We start from the raw sequence: 18,242 nt of genomic DNA, 5'->3' as shown, positions 1-18,242 counted from the left end.
AGAATATCTTGTTGCCAACCAACTGAAGCTGAGTGAAAGAGGCAACAGGCTCCCCAGGGTGGTCAGAGATTTCCAAGTGCCCCAGGCTAGGAGCCTGTGTGATGTTAAAGTGAAGCTGTTCATCGGGGCTGTTGATGTCACTGGTGCTAAGTAGATCCATGATGAGGGTTACTCTGCCAACTTCCATCAAGGTGACCCCTTTGCTAACCACTTCAGGGAAGAAGACCTTGTGTAAGCTGCCAATGGTGATGTAGAAGTAGTGGTTTAGCAAAGGGTTAATCCCATCAGTCACATCAAACTTGATAAGGTCATGAAGTCCTTGGCCTGTGTGGGTGTAACAGATGAGACCTCTGTCAATGTCATACTGTGTGAAGTTCATTCCCAGGGTGAGATTGTTCCTCACCTCCCCTCTGGGTTTTCTCAGTCGCTGTAGAAGCCCTTGTTGAGGCTCAGCATGGAGGACAAAACTGAGGCTCTTATGTGAGTCAAGATCTGTGGCCTTGAGGACCCGATGCCTGATGACCTCAGTATATCCAGTCTCTACTTCCAGCCCATTGTTGATGATCAGCTGAGGGGCTTCATCATCCACCAGGATCATCCCAATGGGTACCTTCCTGCGGGTGGTGTGCTTGCCATCGCTCAGCCAGACCTCAAAACCGTCCCCTGTGTTCTCAGAGTCATCATGCTCATACACAATGGTGGAGGCCTCCTGGATCTCCTGTAAGGTGAAGCTGTGGATGGGCTGGCTGCCTGTGGCCACCTGCTGTGGCCAGCTCCCTTGCCGAGGGAGGGCTGTGAGCTGAAAGTGAAGCTCATTTGGTGGCAGATCAGCCTCAGCTACATTGAGCAGGGGGTGTCTGTGACTATGACCCGGCTCATCCCCTCTAATACCACAAGTTCTCAGGCAAAAAGTTCAGGCTGCTCATCATTGGTGGGTAAGATCATTATAGGGAAGAAGACATTTAGGGAGAAGTTGATGTCATCAGAGCAATTAAAGGTGAACTGATCTTTTTGTGGCTCTACCCCCTTGTGGATACTCTGTATGTAACTGATACGTCTTACCCGGACATCTCTGACGGAGAAAGCACTGATGAGGTTACCAGCTCGCAACTCTTCTGAGCCAGGAGCTGGTGCCATGTTTTCCAGGTAGCCAGAGGCTGGCTAGCCAGTTACTGTACGTACAATTTCATCTTGGGGAGTGTCCACATCTTCAGTTGTGAAATGTTGTAAGGTCAAGGGGCTCTTCTCACCTTCATGGACGGTGTAGGGCTCCCCCACCAAGACCTTGGGGGCCACGCTGTCCACAGGTAGCACAACCACTTGCACCTGCACCCCCTCCACTGTGTTGTCCTCCGCCACCCACCGATAAGAATCCTTGGAGGGGGCAAGGCTGAAGGCATCAGGCTGCTTCTGGAATCCAACTTCACCTCCTGTGTGGACGTACACTACTGCCCCACTGATGAGGTCCTCTTGGGTGAATCGTTCTCTTGGTAAACCATTCACCAGAACAGTGCCCAATTTTGGGCTGTCCTCCACAACGAAAGAGAGCATCAAGTCACCTGTGTCTTTTTGGTCATGGATGATGCCTATGGTGATCTCAGTGGCTCTGTTCTCTAGCACATCTATGGACACTTCTGATAATGGACTACCTATAATAGAGATACTAGGACATTTGTCAGCTGCCATGGGATGCATAGAAATCTGGACAGTGATGGGTATGTGATGCACCCTGTCACTTACCTCCAGCTGAAAGGTCTGGTCTCTGTGGTGCTGGTAAGAGATACTCCCATTAACAATATCAGCTTGCATGAAAAATTCCCCTGGGACCATACATTTTTTTTAAGTATTGCAAATGTCCATGTTGGGGACCCCAAACTAATATGAAGACAATCTGGTCAATGTCTGTGTCAGGGTCTGAAACATCCAGCTCATTACTGCTGAGGATAAAACTTTCTCCCTCTAAGACAGTGAAGCCTCTGTTGGTGACTTGGAGAGGCTGGTTGTCCATAGGCTTCAGGAATAATGTGACTGTGCCAGGTACGCTATTGCCTGCAGCATCGTCCAGCAGGTAGGTGAACTGCACAAGCCGTGGTACAGTACCCAGCTTCTTCTGGGGGGGCTGGTAGGCAACTTTGTGGTGATTTACCTGGGCCTGGGGGAAGTGCATAATGTGTGTGTCTGGTGAATCAGTGAGCACAAATTCTCCAGCCTGGACTTGTTGGGTGCCAACTGTACCAGTCGGGGACATCGGTAAGGTATATCACAGGTGCTGGTCATCTGAGTCCTGGTCAATATATCGGAGGAACTTCTGCTGGAATTGAGTGAGCTGGTATTGCTGCACGGTCATTTCTAGGGTAGTTCCTGGAAACAGCTCTGGACTTTGCAGATCCACTGGTTGGACCTTGATCGTGAAGAAATGCTGGTTGGATAGATTGGGTGGGTCATGGTCATCCTGCACATGGAAAGTCATCTGGGCCATTACAGATTGAGGGCCAAGGGGTCCAAGATGATGGTAGAAGAGTCTGCCTTCCACTATGTCTTCTGAAGCCACTCAGTCACCACCTTTTCATAAACTACTTCCTTTTCCACATAATACCAGCCTTCATCTTCAGGTGACAGAGGTGGTTCCAAAGGCCGCAGCAGCATCTTCCCCAGATGCTGACTTGAGTTGGAGGAACCAGGGTCCAGATCCCACCCTCTATTTTCCTCTTCTCCTCCCAGAGGCTGGTCCTCCAGCACAAAGTGGATGGTTGAGTCCTCAGAGTCAATATCTGTAGCGCTCAGGACACAGGGGGAGATCTGGACCAGCTGCCGTTCAGTCACTGAGAGCCTAGTGTTGGCAGTGACCGTTGGTGGTTCATCATCAACAGCGATGATGGTGACAGGGAAGAGGAATTCCACCTGGTGGTGCCCATGCTCCATCCGGAAGATGATGTTGTCACTGTAGGTATTGCTGCCATTGTGCTGGTACACCACTCGCCCTGCTGCCAGGTCTACTGGTGTGACATGCTTGCACCCAGCAGGTGCCCCAAGCACCACCAGCTGCCCATGTCTCAAGCCCCTGACCACAGCCACTTTCATCTCTCCCAGGTTATCACTATCACTGATCCGAAGGCTGTGGGCGCTGGACAGGGGCCTTGACTGACCTTCAAAAAGCAGCAGTCCCCGGTTATGGCTCGCCATTGGGGCCAGGGAGTTCACAGGCTTCACTACCACCATGAAGTCAAACGGGTCTGAGATGGCGCCATCTCTGTCGACCACCTCCAGCTCCAGCTGGAAGAGGCGTTCCCCATCCAATTTCTCCGTAGGGGGCTGATAGGCAATTTTCAGTTCCCGCAGCTCCCGCTGGGTGAAGGAGGAGACTGGAAGGCCCAGGGGGTCGTCAGTGCTGACCACGTAGCCCTGGTGCCCTGGCGTGGTGATGGGGGCCTTGAGAATGTTGTAGACCCGGTCATCAGCGGCAGACTCCCCGTCCTCCGCAGCCAGGGCGTCGGGCGTCAGGGCTGTCAGCACGAACTGATGGACCCCCGTCAACATCAGGGGCCTCAAGCTGGGCCTGGGTGCCGTGTTCTTGGCTCTCTCGCGGATCCTCACCAGCAGCTGGAAGTGTCCGCGGAGCAGCAACTCCCCTGACCCAGCGCCTCGGTCCCCTGGCCCTAGCAGCTTCGCCATCATGGGCACATAGTCCCGGTGTGGCGAGGGGGTGGTGGCGGGCGCTGGTAGCGCGCCCCAGCCTGGACAAAAGCCCCACAGTCTACGCCCTTCGCCCTGGGGAGAGGGGCCCCCAAACGCCCACCCTTGGGCAGTGGGCCGCCCTCGGGCGGAAGAGCGGCGAGCCGGCACCTGCGGGTGGCTGCCGCCCCGGGCCCCGCGGAGGCGAAGTGCAGCACTCTCCTGTCGATGGCGTGACTCCAGCCGCGCAGCCCCTTCACCTCCAAAGGCCTGCTGCGCGACACCAGCTCCAGCTGGGGGAAGACCACGCCCACCGCCAGCGTGAAGGGCGGCGCCAGCGTGGAAGCCCGGGCGTCGTAGCGCAGCTGCAGCCACGCCTCGGCGCGTCCGGGGCTGCGGGCGCCGAAGTGAGTGGACCGAGTCTGGCGGGGCCCGCAGGCGCAGGGGAAGCGGCGCGGGGAGAGCGCGCCGTGGCGCGGCGGCAGGTAGTCCAGCACCGTCACCTCACACCGGTCCCTCGGCTGCACTCGAATCACCGGGTCCCGGAGCGGGTCCAGCCAAAGAGAGCGGCCCACGGGCACCTGGAGCCCGGGGTTGGCGATCAAGACGCTGGGGCCGTCGGGGCGGCTGCGGCCCAGGGCGCCCCAGGTGGGCAGGTAGAGCGCCCGGTGGGGCTTAGCCTCAGGCGAGAGTACCTGTCCCTGTAGGGCAGCGCAGCTCAGGAGCAGGTAGGCGAGCGCGGCGACAAGCTGCCGGGGCGACCCAGCAGGGCGCGGAGAAATCCCAGCCATGGGAACTTGGCGCTGGGGTGCCTGGAGGGTACCCTGTCTTCAGAGTGGCCCGCTCATCGGCAGGTGCAGGCGGTGGCTGCTGTCCACTCTGGAGGGGACGAACGGACTCAACAAGAGCCGGTGGCTGCGCTTCAGCTGCAGGAGGTAAGAGCAGCAGGGGGTGGGGGGAGGATAGGAGGAAGGGGCTCAGCCACCTCCTGCCCCACCTAGGAGGGTGCGGAAGCTCTCCCCTCCACTCCTCGGTGCCCTTCCCCGGCTGTCTCACTGACCTTCGCGCCCGGAGGGGTGGCCGGCCCCCGTGCAGCCCTGGGCTGCCTACCTCGGACCAGTTCGTCTGGATACTCTCCTCCCCAGGAGGCTCAACGGGATTGTCCCCCAGGGCTGGGAGACGCCGACGGTACCCGGGCCAGTTCTGCGCGTGTGAGAGACACTGCGCTCCCGCGGTCCATTCATCCAGGCAATGGTCTTGGGGAGAGACACCATTCCTCTTCCTTACCGCTGACAAGAGTGCATTTTTCTAGCCAAAAGTGAGTCTCACTTGGGACATAAAAGAAGCTAGCAGTGTGTGATCTTAGCCTCATACTCATGTTTTAAGTATTAGAGGTGTCCATTTAGGCACAGTGCAGAGTAATCTTTTCCTATAAATAAAATGGTAGTTAATGTGCTTTCTTATGCAATTAATGTGAATGTGAGAGAGACGTACTGATGACAGTAGAAATAGGTGCATCCAAACCTGTACTGATAAAAATGGCTTCAAGGGGAATATAAATCTGTAGAATGTCATCCTTAAATTATGCTTTTGATTTTTTACAGTGTTGCAGATGCCTGTTTTATTCACTTGAGCAGCAGCAGCAGCAACTGACTGACTCCCAGAGCAGGAATAATCTGCTAGGGGCTTGAAATAGTTAATTTTCTCCCTAAATATTTAATTTAACCAGGCAGTGAAATGCTATGGGTCTGTATAATCCACTAAAGTAGAATGCTAGTACACCTCAATGCACAGATTTGTTCATATAACAGAACATTAAGAGATAGTAAAATTGAAAGAATATATGTTTAGCCTAATTATGCAAAGCTACTCTGGTGTGTCTGGAAAGTATTATTAAAAATATTTTAAATTGAAACACAGGTTAAATTCCATTGTAAATGAAAGAGGCATTATATTTTATAAAGCTCCTGCCTTGTCCAAAGGATTTTTTTTTTGGCCGCACCTCGCGGCATGGGGTGATCTTAGTTCCCTAACCAGGGATCGAACCTGTGCCCCCTGCAGTAGAAGCACAGAGTCTTAACCAGTGGACCACCAGGGAAGTCCCCAAAGGATTTTTTTTTAAATAATAAAACTCTCATTGGTCTCCATATATTAAATTTTACCAAGTGAATATTCTTGTTGAGTGTATTTTGATTCCCGTCCAAGCACCACTCACTTTGGGCAACTATCTTGTCTATGTGCTATAATATTTTCATTGTGGGCAGAGATGGGGTGGATAGCTGAGCTGATAGAAAGCTAAACTATGTTGATATTTTTGTCCTCTGATCTGCCCTCTCCAGCTAACATTCCTTTTCCTCTTCTTCACTATGAAGCTTCTTGAAAGCGGTGTTTTTTGGCCTTGTGTTTTGTTGGTTTTTGCTTACTATCTCCATTTCTTAACCTCCCACCAACTCCCTCTTAGAACACTCCAGTCTGGCTTCCATTTTAGACACTTCAACAAAACTCTTGCTGAGGTCATTAGTAACCTCTAGGTGGAAAAATCTAATGACTGTGCTTGGTATTGTCCATTTGTCCCACCCTTCTGGTATTCCTCTTTCCTCTCAGTTCAAGTCCTAACTTCTTCAGAAAGCCTTTTTCCTATGCTCCCCAAGCCATATTAAATCTCTGCAATTATACATTCATGGACCACTTGATTAAGATCTGTCTTCTCCACTAGATTTTAAGCTCCATGAGAGCAGGGAGCCTGCGATGTTTACCCCTGATACCTAGTGCTTATGGCTCGTAGCACGTACATGACAACTATTTGTTGATTGAATGAATGAATAATAGAATGAAAGAGTCTCAGAATTAGTAATTGACATACTATAAGGTCGAGGTGCTAGGCAGAGAAAAACAGTTCAAATGTAGGATCACTTCTTTCTTCCTTCTTCAGACTATGACAATTCATTAGAGGCTGGTGATGGCTCTGTTCAGAGAACACGAATTTGATTTCTAACCAAAGATTTATTTTATTAGAGTTTTCTTTCCACAGGGCAATTTCACTTATCCATATTATATTTCTTTTATCTCTCACCATCCCAAATTTCTCTTTTAAACCTGAGCTGCATTTCAAGTCTATCATTAAGTGGGAAAGAAAAGAACTACAGACTGTGTGCTATGCTGGAGTTTTTCATATGCCTTATGTCATTGGATCCTTGTGGAACCCTGCAAGGTGACTGTGTGTCTTATTTCTAATTTATATGTAATAATAGATCCCACCTCATAAAGCTATTATAAGAATTAAATAGATTACCGCACATAAAAGGCTTTGAAGCATACCTGGCACACAGTAAACGTTCAACGAATGTAAGTTATTACAATTATAGATGGGAAATGGAGATTTACAGGAGTTAAGTAGAAAAAATTTACCTTGTAAATTAATTCAACTATCACTAAAAGTGTGTCCTTACAGAGAAGGAGTCCTCACATGCGCCTGTCACCCCAGGGTACTTTCCATCATGCCCACACCATAAATAACTGGCTCTGCCCTGAAGTACATACATGGCATTTAATAGGTCATAGAAAGGAGATTATGTGTCCAAATACTGCGCTTGTGCTTTGGCAGAGAAACAGTCCATTTTCAGTAAAGTCACATCCAACTTCAGGAGAAATGACTGAGAACAAGTGGAAAGTTCTGCCTCAAGAACTAGGAAGTTCTACACCAATATCTCTGCTCCCCATTAAGGCTAATGGAGCCCAGCTATTCAACCTGATCTTTGCTGAAGCTATTTTTTGTCTACTAACTGGAGAAATAAAAGGGCCTAAAGCCTAAATTTTGCAAGACGAATGCCTTGCCACAGTAAAACCTACCCAGAGGCTCTCCTCTAGTTGGCCTTGGGGTCAGCAGTGGACACTTGGACATTAAACAATATGTTCCAGAAAGGCTATAGGTTAAAAAAATAAACCCCCTCACCCCCCAAACATTAAAATGACATCCATTGGCTGTGTAGGTCCTATGTCATCTGTCAGGACAGCAGCTTCAAGAGGAGTTAAGCACACAGTCTATCGTTGGCTGAGCCTGCTTTGCCCCTCCATTACACGTGGAGTCAGTGGGCACCTATGTTTCTTATGGGTCCCTCCCAGCCTGAAGAATGCAGTGGCCGCAGCTCCACCTCGATGACTGTATCCCAGGACCACATCTTCCTTTGCATAGATCTGGACAAGGATCTCCATGCCCTGCAGGATGGGCACCACTGTTTTCTGTGCCTCCACATACTACGGGGTGTTTTTAAAGGCAGGCTCCACGCAGTTGGGCAACGGGAAGATCGTCATACCCAATGGGAGTAGCCACACAGCTTGTATCAAAGATATGATGCTGCATTCATTAACTTCTCAAGCTGTCCCAACAAAGACTTCTAGTTATCCTACTAATGTAAAGTACACTGTTACTGTCAGTGCATTTGGGAACTGTGTGGTGTTGGCAAGGAGAGAGAAGAGGGGAATCAGAATATATTTTCCTGCTCTTCTGAGATTCCAACTAACATCTGGAAGAGAGCAGGTGGCCCTGGCTCTCTAACCCCAAAGAGAGACGCCCTTCAGGCTGCTGGGTGCACGATCCCTGACTGGCAGGACTCTTGCACAGGCTGTAGCTGCTCAGGGAAAATGCTGGGATGCCAGGAGCCAAGGGCAAGGGAGCCCATGAGAGGTGAAGAAGGGTCTCCTCTGCTCTGCACCAGGACAAAGAGCTGATTCAAATGCCCTCATTCCTGGTTGAAAAGAAGACCCTGGGAGACCAAGAGGGATTGTTCAGCACTAATTTCTGACATAATTGATTTTCTTGCTTTAAATCATACAACATATAAAAGAGGTAACAACTGATATTTTTTACTTCATAGGAAGACATTAAGAACACATGTTAAGTATGGAGGTTCCTTAAAAATCTAAAAATAGAACTACCATACGACCCAGAAATCCCACTACTGGGTTACCCTGAGAAAACCATAATTCAAAAGGAGTCATGTACCACAGTGTTCATTGCAGCTCTATTTACAATAGCCAGGACATGGAAGCAACCTAAGTGTCCATCGACAGATGAATGGATAAAGAAGATCTGGCACATATATACAATGGAATATTACTCAGCCAAAAAAAGAAACGAAATTGAGTTATTTGTAGTGAGGTGGATGGACCTAGAGTCTGTCGTACAGAGTGAAGTAAGTCAGAAAGAGAAAAACAAATACTGTATGCTAACATATACATGGAATCTAAAAAAAAAAAAAAGCTTCTGAAGAACCTAGGGGCAGGACAGGAATAAAGACGCAGACCTACTAGAGAATGGACTTGAGGACACGGGGAGGGGGAAGGGGAAGGTGGGATGAAGTGAGAGAGTGGCATTGACATATATACACTACCAAATGTAAAACAGATAGCTAGTGGGAAGCAGCTGCATAGCACAGGGAGATCAGCTCGGTGCTTTGTGTCCACCTAGAGGGGTGGGATAGGGAGGGTGGAAGGGAGACACAAGAGGGAGGAGATATGGGGATATATGTATATGTATAGCTGATTCACTTTGTTATAAATCAGAAATGAACACACCATTGTAAAGCAATTATACTCCAATAAAGATGTTAAAAAAAAAGAACGTGTTAAAAAAAGAATCAAACCTAAATAAAAGATTGTTTTTCTAATCTAATTGGTATTACTCCCTTATAGTATATGTAGGAACCATGTCTATTTAGCAGTGATTTCCTTAAAAGTAGTTTCAAATTTTAGGAGCCAAAACTCACACGATGATGAATAGTGATACTATTTAATCGGCAGTGTTTTTTTGGAGAAATCTTAGTTGAATCTGATGTCAGAACTACTTAACGATGACATTATTTTGTTTTTATTCTGGTCTTCCATCAATCTAATTTGAAGGAGTTAATAGGAAGTCTAGCTTTGAGGCACAGTCCTGTTTATTTGTCGACAAGTTTTATCTGAAGGGGAATTACGTATATTTAATAAATTAGCATTTTTGTCTCAAGAATTGATCTGTTGCGTATTATAATCATGGTTTCAGCTCGGAAATTTAGAGTTCAGCCAAATTCTAAAAATGATTTGCTAGTATATTTATCAATTAAATATAATTACTCTTACCTCTCAGCTATTTTTTCTTTTGCTTATGCTTTCAGAGTGTTCTACTTTGACTTTTTTTCTTTTAATCAGTAAGTGCAGAATATGCATAGGAAATACAGAACTATTATGATATGAGTCTACCTCTATTAAATATGTTTTTTAAAATAAATTTATTTATTTATTTTTTGGCTGCATTGGGTCTTTGTTGCTGCGGTGGTCTTTTCTCTAGTTGTGGCGAGAGGGGGCTACTCTTCGTTGTGGTGCGCCGGCTTCTCATTGCGGTGGTTTCTCTTGTTGCAGAGCATGGGCTCTAGGCATACAGGCTTCAGTAGTTGTGGCTCGTGGGCTCAGTAGTTGTGGCTTTCAGGCTCTAGAGCACAGGCTCAGTAGTTGTGGCACACGGGCTTAGTTGCTCTGTGACATGTGGGATCTTCCCGGACCAGGGATCAAACCCGTGTCCCCTGCATTGGCAGGTTGATTCTTAACCACTGCACCACCAGGGAAGCCCTAAATATATTTTATAAGGAAATTAAAGCTTTAGCAATATCTTACTGCAAAATATGATCAATAGCTTTTGAATAGATGTTCAAACGCCACATAAACACTATAATTTAAATATCAACATGTTTTCTATGTTAAATTGTTATAATTAAATGGTGTTGTTTGTTAGGGCTGCCATAACAAAGTACCACAGACTGGGTGGCTTAAACAACAGAAATTTATAGTCTCACAACTCTGGAGACAGGAAGTTCAAAATCAAGGTTCAGCAGGCTTGGTTACTTTCTAGGGCTGTGAAGGAAGGCTCTGTTCCAGGTCTCTCTCTTTGGCTTATAGACAGCCATCTCTTCCCCTGTGTATCTTTATATCATCTTCCCTCTATGCATGTCTCTGTGACCAGATTCCTCCTTTTCTAAGGACACTATTCATATTGGATTAGGGTCTACTCTAATGACCTCACTTTAACTTGATTGCCTCTGTAAAGATACTATCTCCAAATAAACTGCATTCTGAGGTACTAGGGGTTTATTACTTCAACATATGAATTTTGGACACAATTTACTCATAGCATTCTTGCTTTGGCCCCTCAAAATTCATACCCTTTTCACATGCAGAATATATTCACCCCATACCAACATCTCCAAAAGTCTTTAACCCATCCCATCATCAACTCTAAGTCCAAAATATCCAAACATCATTTAAAACAGTTATGGGTGAGACTTGGGGTATGATTCATCCTGGGAAAAATTCCTCTCCACCTGTGAACTTGTGAAACTGAAACTGAGCAGGACCCTGCCATCCCTGCCATCACATACCCCCATGTTCCCCATCTCTTGTTTGTAGAAAAGCTTTGGGCTCCTAGGCTTTCCCCAAGTTCCAAAAGAGCAAGTTTAATCAGAGAAGTGAGAAAATGCAGAAACAAAGGAAAAAAAATCAAGCAAGACAAAACAATAGTTTGGCCATAAAACAAAGTCAAGGACTTTTAGTTCCTCCTCAAGGTCTATAGATAATATCCTGAGCCATATCCCTGAGTTGTTTTGCAGATACTAAAATCACCACCAGGTGGAGGAAGTTAACTGCATGCTGACCACCAGCACACAGACCCCAGACTGACTGGAACCAGAAGGTTGATGATTGAGATTCCAGAAGCATCACCCTGTCACCTCACCATCAACCATTCAGAGTATTGAGCACAAGCTGATCGCACACCCCACGACCCTCTCCCCACACTGTCTTTAAAACCCTTCCTTGAAAGCTATTGGAGAGTTTGGGTTTTTTGAGCATAAGCTGCCCATTCTCCTTGTTTGGTTCCTTCCAATAAACACTGTACTTTCATTCACCACAACCTGGTGTCAGTAGATGGGCTTTGTTGCCAGTCAAGTGATTGGATCTAAGTTTGGTGCAGTAACAAAACCAGGAAACAAGCTATCTGTTTCCCAGAATCAGTGGTGGACAGGCATAGGATAGACATTTCTATTCCAAAGGGGTAAAATTAGAAGGAAAACAGAGTTATGAGTCTCAAGCAAGTCTGACACTTAACAGGGCAAATTCCATTAGATATTAAGGTTTGAGAATAATCTTTTTTGGCTGAACGCTCTGTATACTCTGTCCTTCAGACCCAGCTGAGTAATGGTCCCACCCCCTCAGCCCAGGGTAGGTATGTAACAATATTCTGAACTAGTTGTGACCTATAAAGAATGCTCACATGGTAGGAAAATGTTTTCCAGGCACGTTGAAGGAGGGGAAAAAATCTAATTTGAATTCTTCTTGATTAATAAGGAGACAATTTGTTCATTATCTTTTAGAATTAAGGCAATGCTCAATGAAAATTTGTATGTGGGTGATGAGGAAGAAAACCAATTCTGGAAGCCTTTATATATGAGGTCAAATCATCACCTTATTATTAGGTTCTTAACAGAAATAAAGACAATAAAAATTATTAATAATATAGCATGTAGCCAAACTGATTCTCACCATGATTTTTTTCTATAAAGCCAAATTTTTAAGTAACACCAAACTGACATAAGGAAAATCCTCAGGTTATAGCAATATGTATTTTCCTCAGACTGGGCTAAAAACTAGTTCAACCTTCCCATTTAAACTGATCAAGGGATAAAAATGAAAAGGGTTTCATATAAATGTTGCTTTGCTAATTGACCTGTTGGTTTTGAAATGTTATTTAGAATAACTGCAAGGACATCTTAATTATAATGTTCAGAATATATTAAGGTGGTGAATTTATTTAATTTTGACTTTCAAGGGCACTTCTAATACATTCAGTAAGCTTGAGCAAGGTTTATTCAACATTTTCTATTAGAGATTCCAAGGTAAATTGACTTAGTCACTTGTTAAAGATTAATTTATAACTGGCATATCAAAGTTATTTTTATTCTATTTAAAAAATTTTATTGAAGAATAGTTGATTTATAGTGTTGTGTTAGTTTTTGGTGTATAGCAAAGTATTTCAATTATATATATATATATATATATATATATATATATATACACATACATATCTATCTATATACATATATATTCTTTTTCATATTCTTTTCCATTATGGAGTATTACAGGATATTGAATATAGTTCCCTGTGTTATACAGTAGGACCTTGTTGTTTATCTGTTTTATATATAGTAGTGTGTATGTGCTAATCCCAAACTCCTAATTTATCCCTTTCCCCCCCTTTCCCCTTTGGTAACCATAAGTTTGTTTTCTATGTCTGTGAGTCTATTTTGTAAATAAATTCATTTGTATCATATTTTAGATTCCACATATAAGTGACATCATACTGCATTTGTCTTTCTCTTTCTGACTTACTTCACTTAGTATGATAATCTCTAGGTCCATCCATGTTGCTGAAAATGGCATTATTTCATTCTTTTTTATGGCTGAGTAGTATTCCATTGGGTATATACACATCTTTATACATTTATCTGTGATGTACATTTAAGTTGTTAAAGCTATTTTTAAAAGAAGATTCTAAGAGTATCAGGATGATCAAATGAGGTTAAATTTGCATGTGTGGATGTGTGTGCACACTCTTCTTCAGTGAGGGAGAAACACACTGGACTTGCCTAAGGCGGCCTTCCTTAGACCAGTAAATAGGGTTTCCTGAAGTCACAGCAGGTAGCCTAACAATTCATTCTTCGCTTCTCCCCTAAAGGATAGGTATGGGCACTTTGGAGTCACTGTAGAAATTTTGCTTAAGGGAAAAACTCATTTTTGAATCATTAAAGTCAAATGTTATTATAATTTGTGTGTGGGGGGGTTGACAAGTTTAACAGGTGTGACCAGACTGTGTTTGGAGAATTTGAAGGAGGTCAAATACTTAGAGGGTTAGACAGGTGACATGAATTAATTAAGCCATAGGGGCATAAGAAAATAAAGGAGGGAGACTACATCTCTGTCTTCGCTGGGAAAACATAAAGTGCATGCTTTACAGTCAAGCATGGTTTTCATCTACAAAGGATATAGTGTTGTTTCACAAAGTCTCTTTTGCCTGCTAAGACATAAGACTTTTGGAAGCTGTCCATCTTTTAGGCACTATGGGAATATGTAGCACACCAAGGTGTATAGTGTAGCATGAGTCAGGGAAAAAGGACCTTCTTATACATTGTTTCATTTTAAATAAGGATCATAAGATATGATCATTGGTATAGAGCTGTGTCCTTTGACCTCACAGTAGGGATGGCAAGGAATCTCCCCCAGGTACCTAGTTCTTGACCTTGGTGGGCTGAGATGTGGCAGGGATGTTGAAGCCAGGAATGGGGTCCATAGTGGTGGTACACTGTGGGTTGATCTTTAATTTTGTATGCAGGCCATCTGTTTAAACCAATAACTGCCCACTGCCTCATTATTCTATTCTGGAGGATACATAGGGAAAAATTAGGATGTTTTAGGGGAAGGAAAATAGAGTGGAAAAGGAAGCAGAGATGGATAATTGTGGGGGAAGACATAACACAGGAATAGAGCAGAATCAGGGGGAGAGACTGAAGGCATCAGGAAAAACCACCCAAAGTGAGAATTAAATAAAATGATGTATGGAAAGTGCCTGGCATCTAGGCATCCAGGACTCCCAACATCTTGGTTTCCTTGCACATTCCTTCCATTTGGGAGCAAGAAGTGGCTTTTCATTTATGTGTGTTTCCCAGGACCTGATATGTAGAAGTCCAATAAGATTATATTTTGATTTTAAAAATTGAAGTATAGTTGGTGTACAATATTATATAAGTTACAGGTGTAGGACATACTGATTCCAATAAGATTTTTTAAAACTGAATCATTCCAAAGTTTAGGTTCAGCTGTCATAGTTCACATAATTATACAGTATGCTATGTATGGATTTTTCTAGGCTTGGCCTTATTCTCTGTATAATGTATAGAAGAATAAATATGGTTTATATTTTGAAAACGGTGTCTATTTTCTTCTTCAGGACTTCTTGAAACAAAAGTCTGTAAACAGTTGAAAATATGGAGTTTATGAAATTTATTGTTTCAATCACATCCATTTCATATATTTGAATGTGTAGACATTGCAATATGAACACTGCAATATAGCAATTAAAATTATGTTTTCAAGTTTAAAAAGTTATATTTTTGAGTTCTGAGGGAAAATTGTTAAAGTAGTCCAAATGAATAGAGCATTTTGAAAAGTCTAGATTGCTTTTGTGTCAGTTGCAAAATGTAAAATTTTAATAATATGAAGCAGTTGCAGTGGGAGAGTAGCACACCATACTGGCTACTTTCTTTTCTTTTGTTATTGTTGTTGAATGGGTTTATTTTGAATAATGTGATGTTTATTATTCATTTAAAGTGATTGTAAAAGCAAATTTTGAATAGATGCTTTAAGTATATGTATAAATTCTCTACGAGTTTTCGTCCTGCACACGTTATCTTGAGTAATGTTTTTATTGGTTTATTTGTTCTCAAAGACATTTGCGGTGTTTGATACCATTACTTCCACTTGTGTGCCTTACAATGTCAGATGCTCTAAATTAAAGATGTGGTTGGTAATTACACAGTTATTTGAATTTGCGAGCTAAGTTTGCAAACTGTGGGCTTTATGAGAAAGAGCCGAATAACATTTTCAGACTTGGTAGAAATAGAGAATGTCCTTTTATATGAAAAGGCCCACAGAAGCAATAATAGAAAATGATAACCAACTGAGGGAATGATTCCAACTAAATAATCTGTTTTTTGGAATACAAAATCTTGTTTTGGTTTCAAAATAGCTAAATCCATGGGTAGGACTTATTAACAGTTTAACCACTTCTCTGTACCTGTGATGCAGTCCAAGGCACGCCAGATACATTTCATGTTTGGCGTAATTGCAGGTCCCTGAAATCTGAGGTCTGTAGAACCACTGCCAGGGTCAACTCTTATCTCCTTGGATGTTTAGCAAGACCAGAAGGTACTCCCACCTATTAGGCCTTTTCGGTGCTGCACTTTCAGGCAAAGCATGATCAGTACTTTTGTTTCCTTTGTCATCTCAGTTACTTCATAGAGTCACAGAAGTTTTTAAAGGGTGCTAAAAACTTAGGGAAAAAGCAAGTGGTCACGAAGAAAGGAATGACTCATATTACTGAAGAAATGTAGGTGACTTACAGATTATGTGTGTTTAAGGGGAATAGGATAGCAGAAATACTCCAAGTCTACATCATCACCAAGTTTCATTATCGTTTTTTTATCTGAATTTTCTCACCACTGATTTTCCCATTTCAATGAACAGTGCTAATTTTCTTCTAAGTGGCCCAATTTCAAAAGTGCAGTCATTAAAATCCTTCCCCTCCCTTGCCTTCTGTACGCACTCCGCAATTATCCAGAGCTTGCTCAGGGTCAGGCAGCGGTGAATACAATATAATCTCTGTCCTCTAGGGGGCGTAGAGTCTACTTAGCGTTCTGGCTAGTTATTACTTCATTTTTCTCATAGCTTTGCTTGCTTTTCCTTTCCCCTTTAACCACCTCTTTCAGATTTTGTCACTTTCTACCTGGAGTATTACATTATTTTCCAAGTCTCTAATCATCTTGCACAACTACCACTCTGATCATGCTTCTTTCATCCCTCAAAGCTTCCTGTGGCTCCCTCTTAACCTCTCATATAAAGTTCAAATTCTGTAGTCTTTGAAACAGCAACTCCCACAGAAGGCTATAGCCTGCCTTTAAAAAAAATTATTAACTTTTTCCTATGAAGTGATTTGGGATATCTCCTTTGCCTGCAAGTTCCTTCTTCCATTTTTTCCTGTGAGCCCAATTTCAATCCAATCGTCTATCGAAGACCAGCTGAATTCCCACTACAACAAAGCTTTTCCTGAGCTCCAGGATGGAAGTGATTTCTCCCTCTTCTAAACCCCCTGACTACTTATGGTTCGGACTACTCTCAAGGTACAAATCATTCACATCTCTGTAAGGTGGCTTATCTGCTCCTGTTCACACTTCATCCTTAACTTCTACTTAGACTGTGTCTTTGTATCTCCTACAATGCACAGCACTGTGCTTTTTGCAGGTGAAAGTTACTAAGTAAATATTTATAGATTGATTGCTTCAAATAAAGATGAATTAACTCATGTGTTTATTCATTCATAAAAGCACAGACAGGAATATAATTATCTAAGGCTAATTCTACAGCACTGTAAGCTTCTGTTATGGCCTTTTTGTACAATCCAATTAATTATTCCTGCTGATGGAGTCATTTGGTTATTCCCTCTTTTGTTTCTTCAAAGACTCAGAGCAAAATTTGGTGGCACAGACATAGCATAATACCTTGTTTTCCAAATACTTGATTCTAATTTTGTTATTACATATATGTGTATCTATACATATCTCTATATGTATATATATGCGTATGTGTGTGTGTGTGTCTGTGTGTACACAGACTAATTAAACTGTTATAAAAACAACAGGTGTGTTAAATTGAATTCTGCACCTTCACTGCTGGAGTCAATCAAGGCTATAATTTGTGCTGTCAGCTTACCTCATTTTTGGGCCGTTAGTGGAAAAATGCTTTTCCTGCTATCTTTGTTTAATTGGAGTTTTCCTGAAACTGCAAGGGGAGCTATTCAAAAACGGTTATCATTTACAACTGTCTATCTGTTTGAATAAGATTTCCTTCCAAGCAGAATAAAGAAACAAACAGGATCCTAGGCCAATGAAATATCCAGAATTTATATGGCAAGTAAGAGAAGTTGTCGTAGTTGCCAACAGTAAAAGCGTAGTGCCTCTGGTTATGAGAGTGGAGTCCAAATCCGAACTGCTGGGAGGAGGCCTGGGCTTGTGGTGGGAAGATCTGGACTCTGCTTATTAGTGATGTTCTCTTAGGCAAGTGCCACAGTTCACAGTCCCCTTCTGAGTCTTTGTCCTACCGACTGCAATATGTAGTTAATAATGCCTGCCTCTCCACAATGAAGTCTGGATAAAGTCATCTATGCAAAAGCTCTTTGTAAGACGTGAAATGCTCTACAATATAGATAACAACCAGATCTGGGACCCTGTTTTCTGCATCCCTTCCCATGCTCTCCATTGCACACCGACCTCTGTCCTCTGACTCGACCTGCCTGTTGGGAATATCTGTTACCCATGGTGCTCTTGGCTTCCCTCAACAAACTGATTCCTCCCTAAAGCTGGTCCCCATCCCTACCCTTCTCCCTGACAGATAACATCTGTGGTGGGTTTTTAACATTGAGCTGTGGATTTCTGGCATGAGATGTGTTATATTCCTGAAATGAGACATTTGCTAAAGGGCTGTGAAAGACTGCCCTTACCATATGCTTTCTTTCCCTTTCACAAATAACAAAAGATCCAGTTTACACATTAGCATTTGAACAATAAATTACAGGGAAAATTTATTTGTCTCTGGGTCACCAATGTCTGGCACTGAAATTTTACCCAGATCCAGAAAGTCTGCTGGCAATACTCCATCCTTACTGATTTTTAAATTCAGAAACACTTTTTTTTTTTTAAGCAATTCAAAATTTCTGA

General features: G+C 43.5%; 1 protein-coding gene across 1 annotated transcript in view; it reads right to left on the bottom strand.

Moving 5' to 3' along the window:
• Nucleotides 1-4,463, bottom strand: part of FREM3 (FRAS1 related extracellular matrix 3) — a gene marked incomplete at both ends in the record, with an annotated part of 39,523 nt that extends 35,060 nt beyond the window's left edge. Inside the window, 8 exon segments of the mRNA XM_082611239.1 lie at nt 1-852; nt 855-900; nt 904-1,161; nt 1,165-1,839; nt 1,841-2,260; nt 2,264-2,541; nt 2,544-3,711; nt 3,714-4,463. Of these exon segments, the coding sequence (XP_082467365.1) occupies nt 1-852; nt 855-900; nt 904-1,161; nt 1,165-1,839; nt 1,841-2,260; nt 2,264-2,541; nt 2,544-3,711; nt 3,714-4,463 (4,447 nt within the window).
• Between the last annotated feature and the right edge of the window lie 13,779 nt (nt 4,464-18,242).

Source organism: Mesoplodon mirus (genome assembly GCF_964341445.2).
Source record: "Mesoplodon mirus genome assembly, chromosome: 2".
In the NCBI taxonomy this organism is placed as follows: Eukaryota; Metazoa; Chordata; class Mammalia; order Artiodactyla; family Ziphiidae; genus Mesoplodon; species Mesoplodon mirus.
This window is presented reverse-complemented; position numbering and strand designations above follow the sequence as displayed.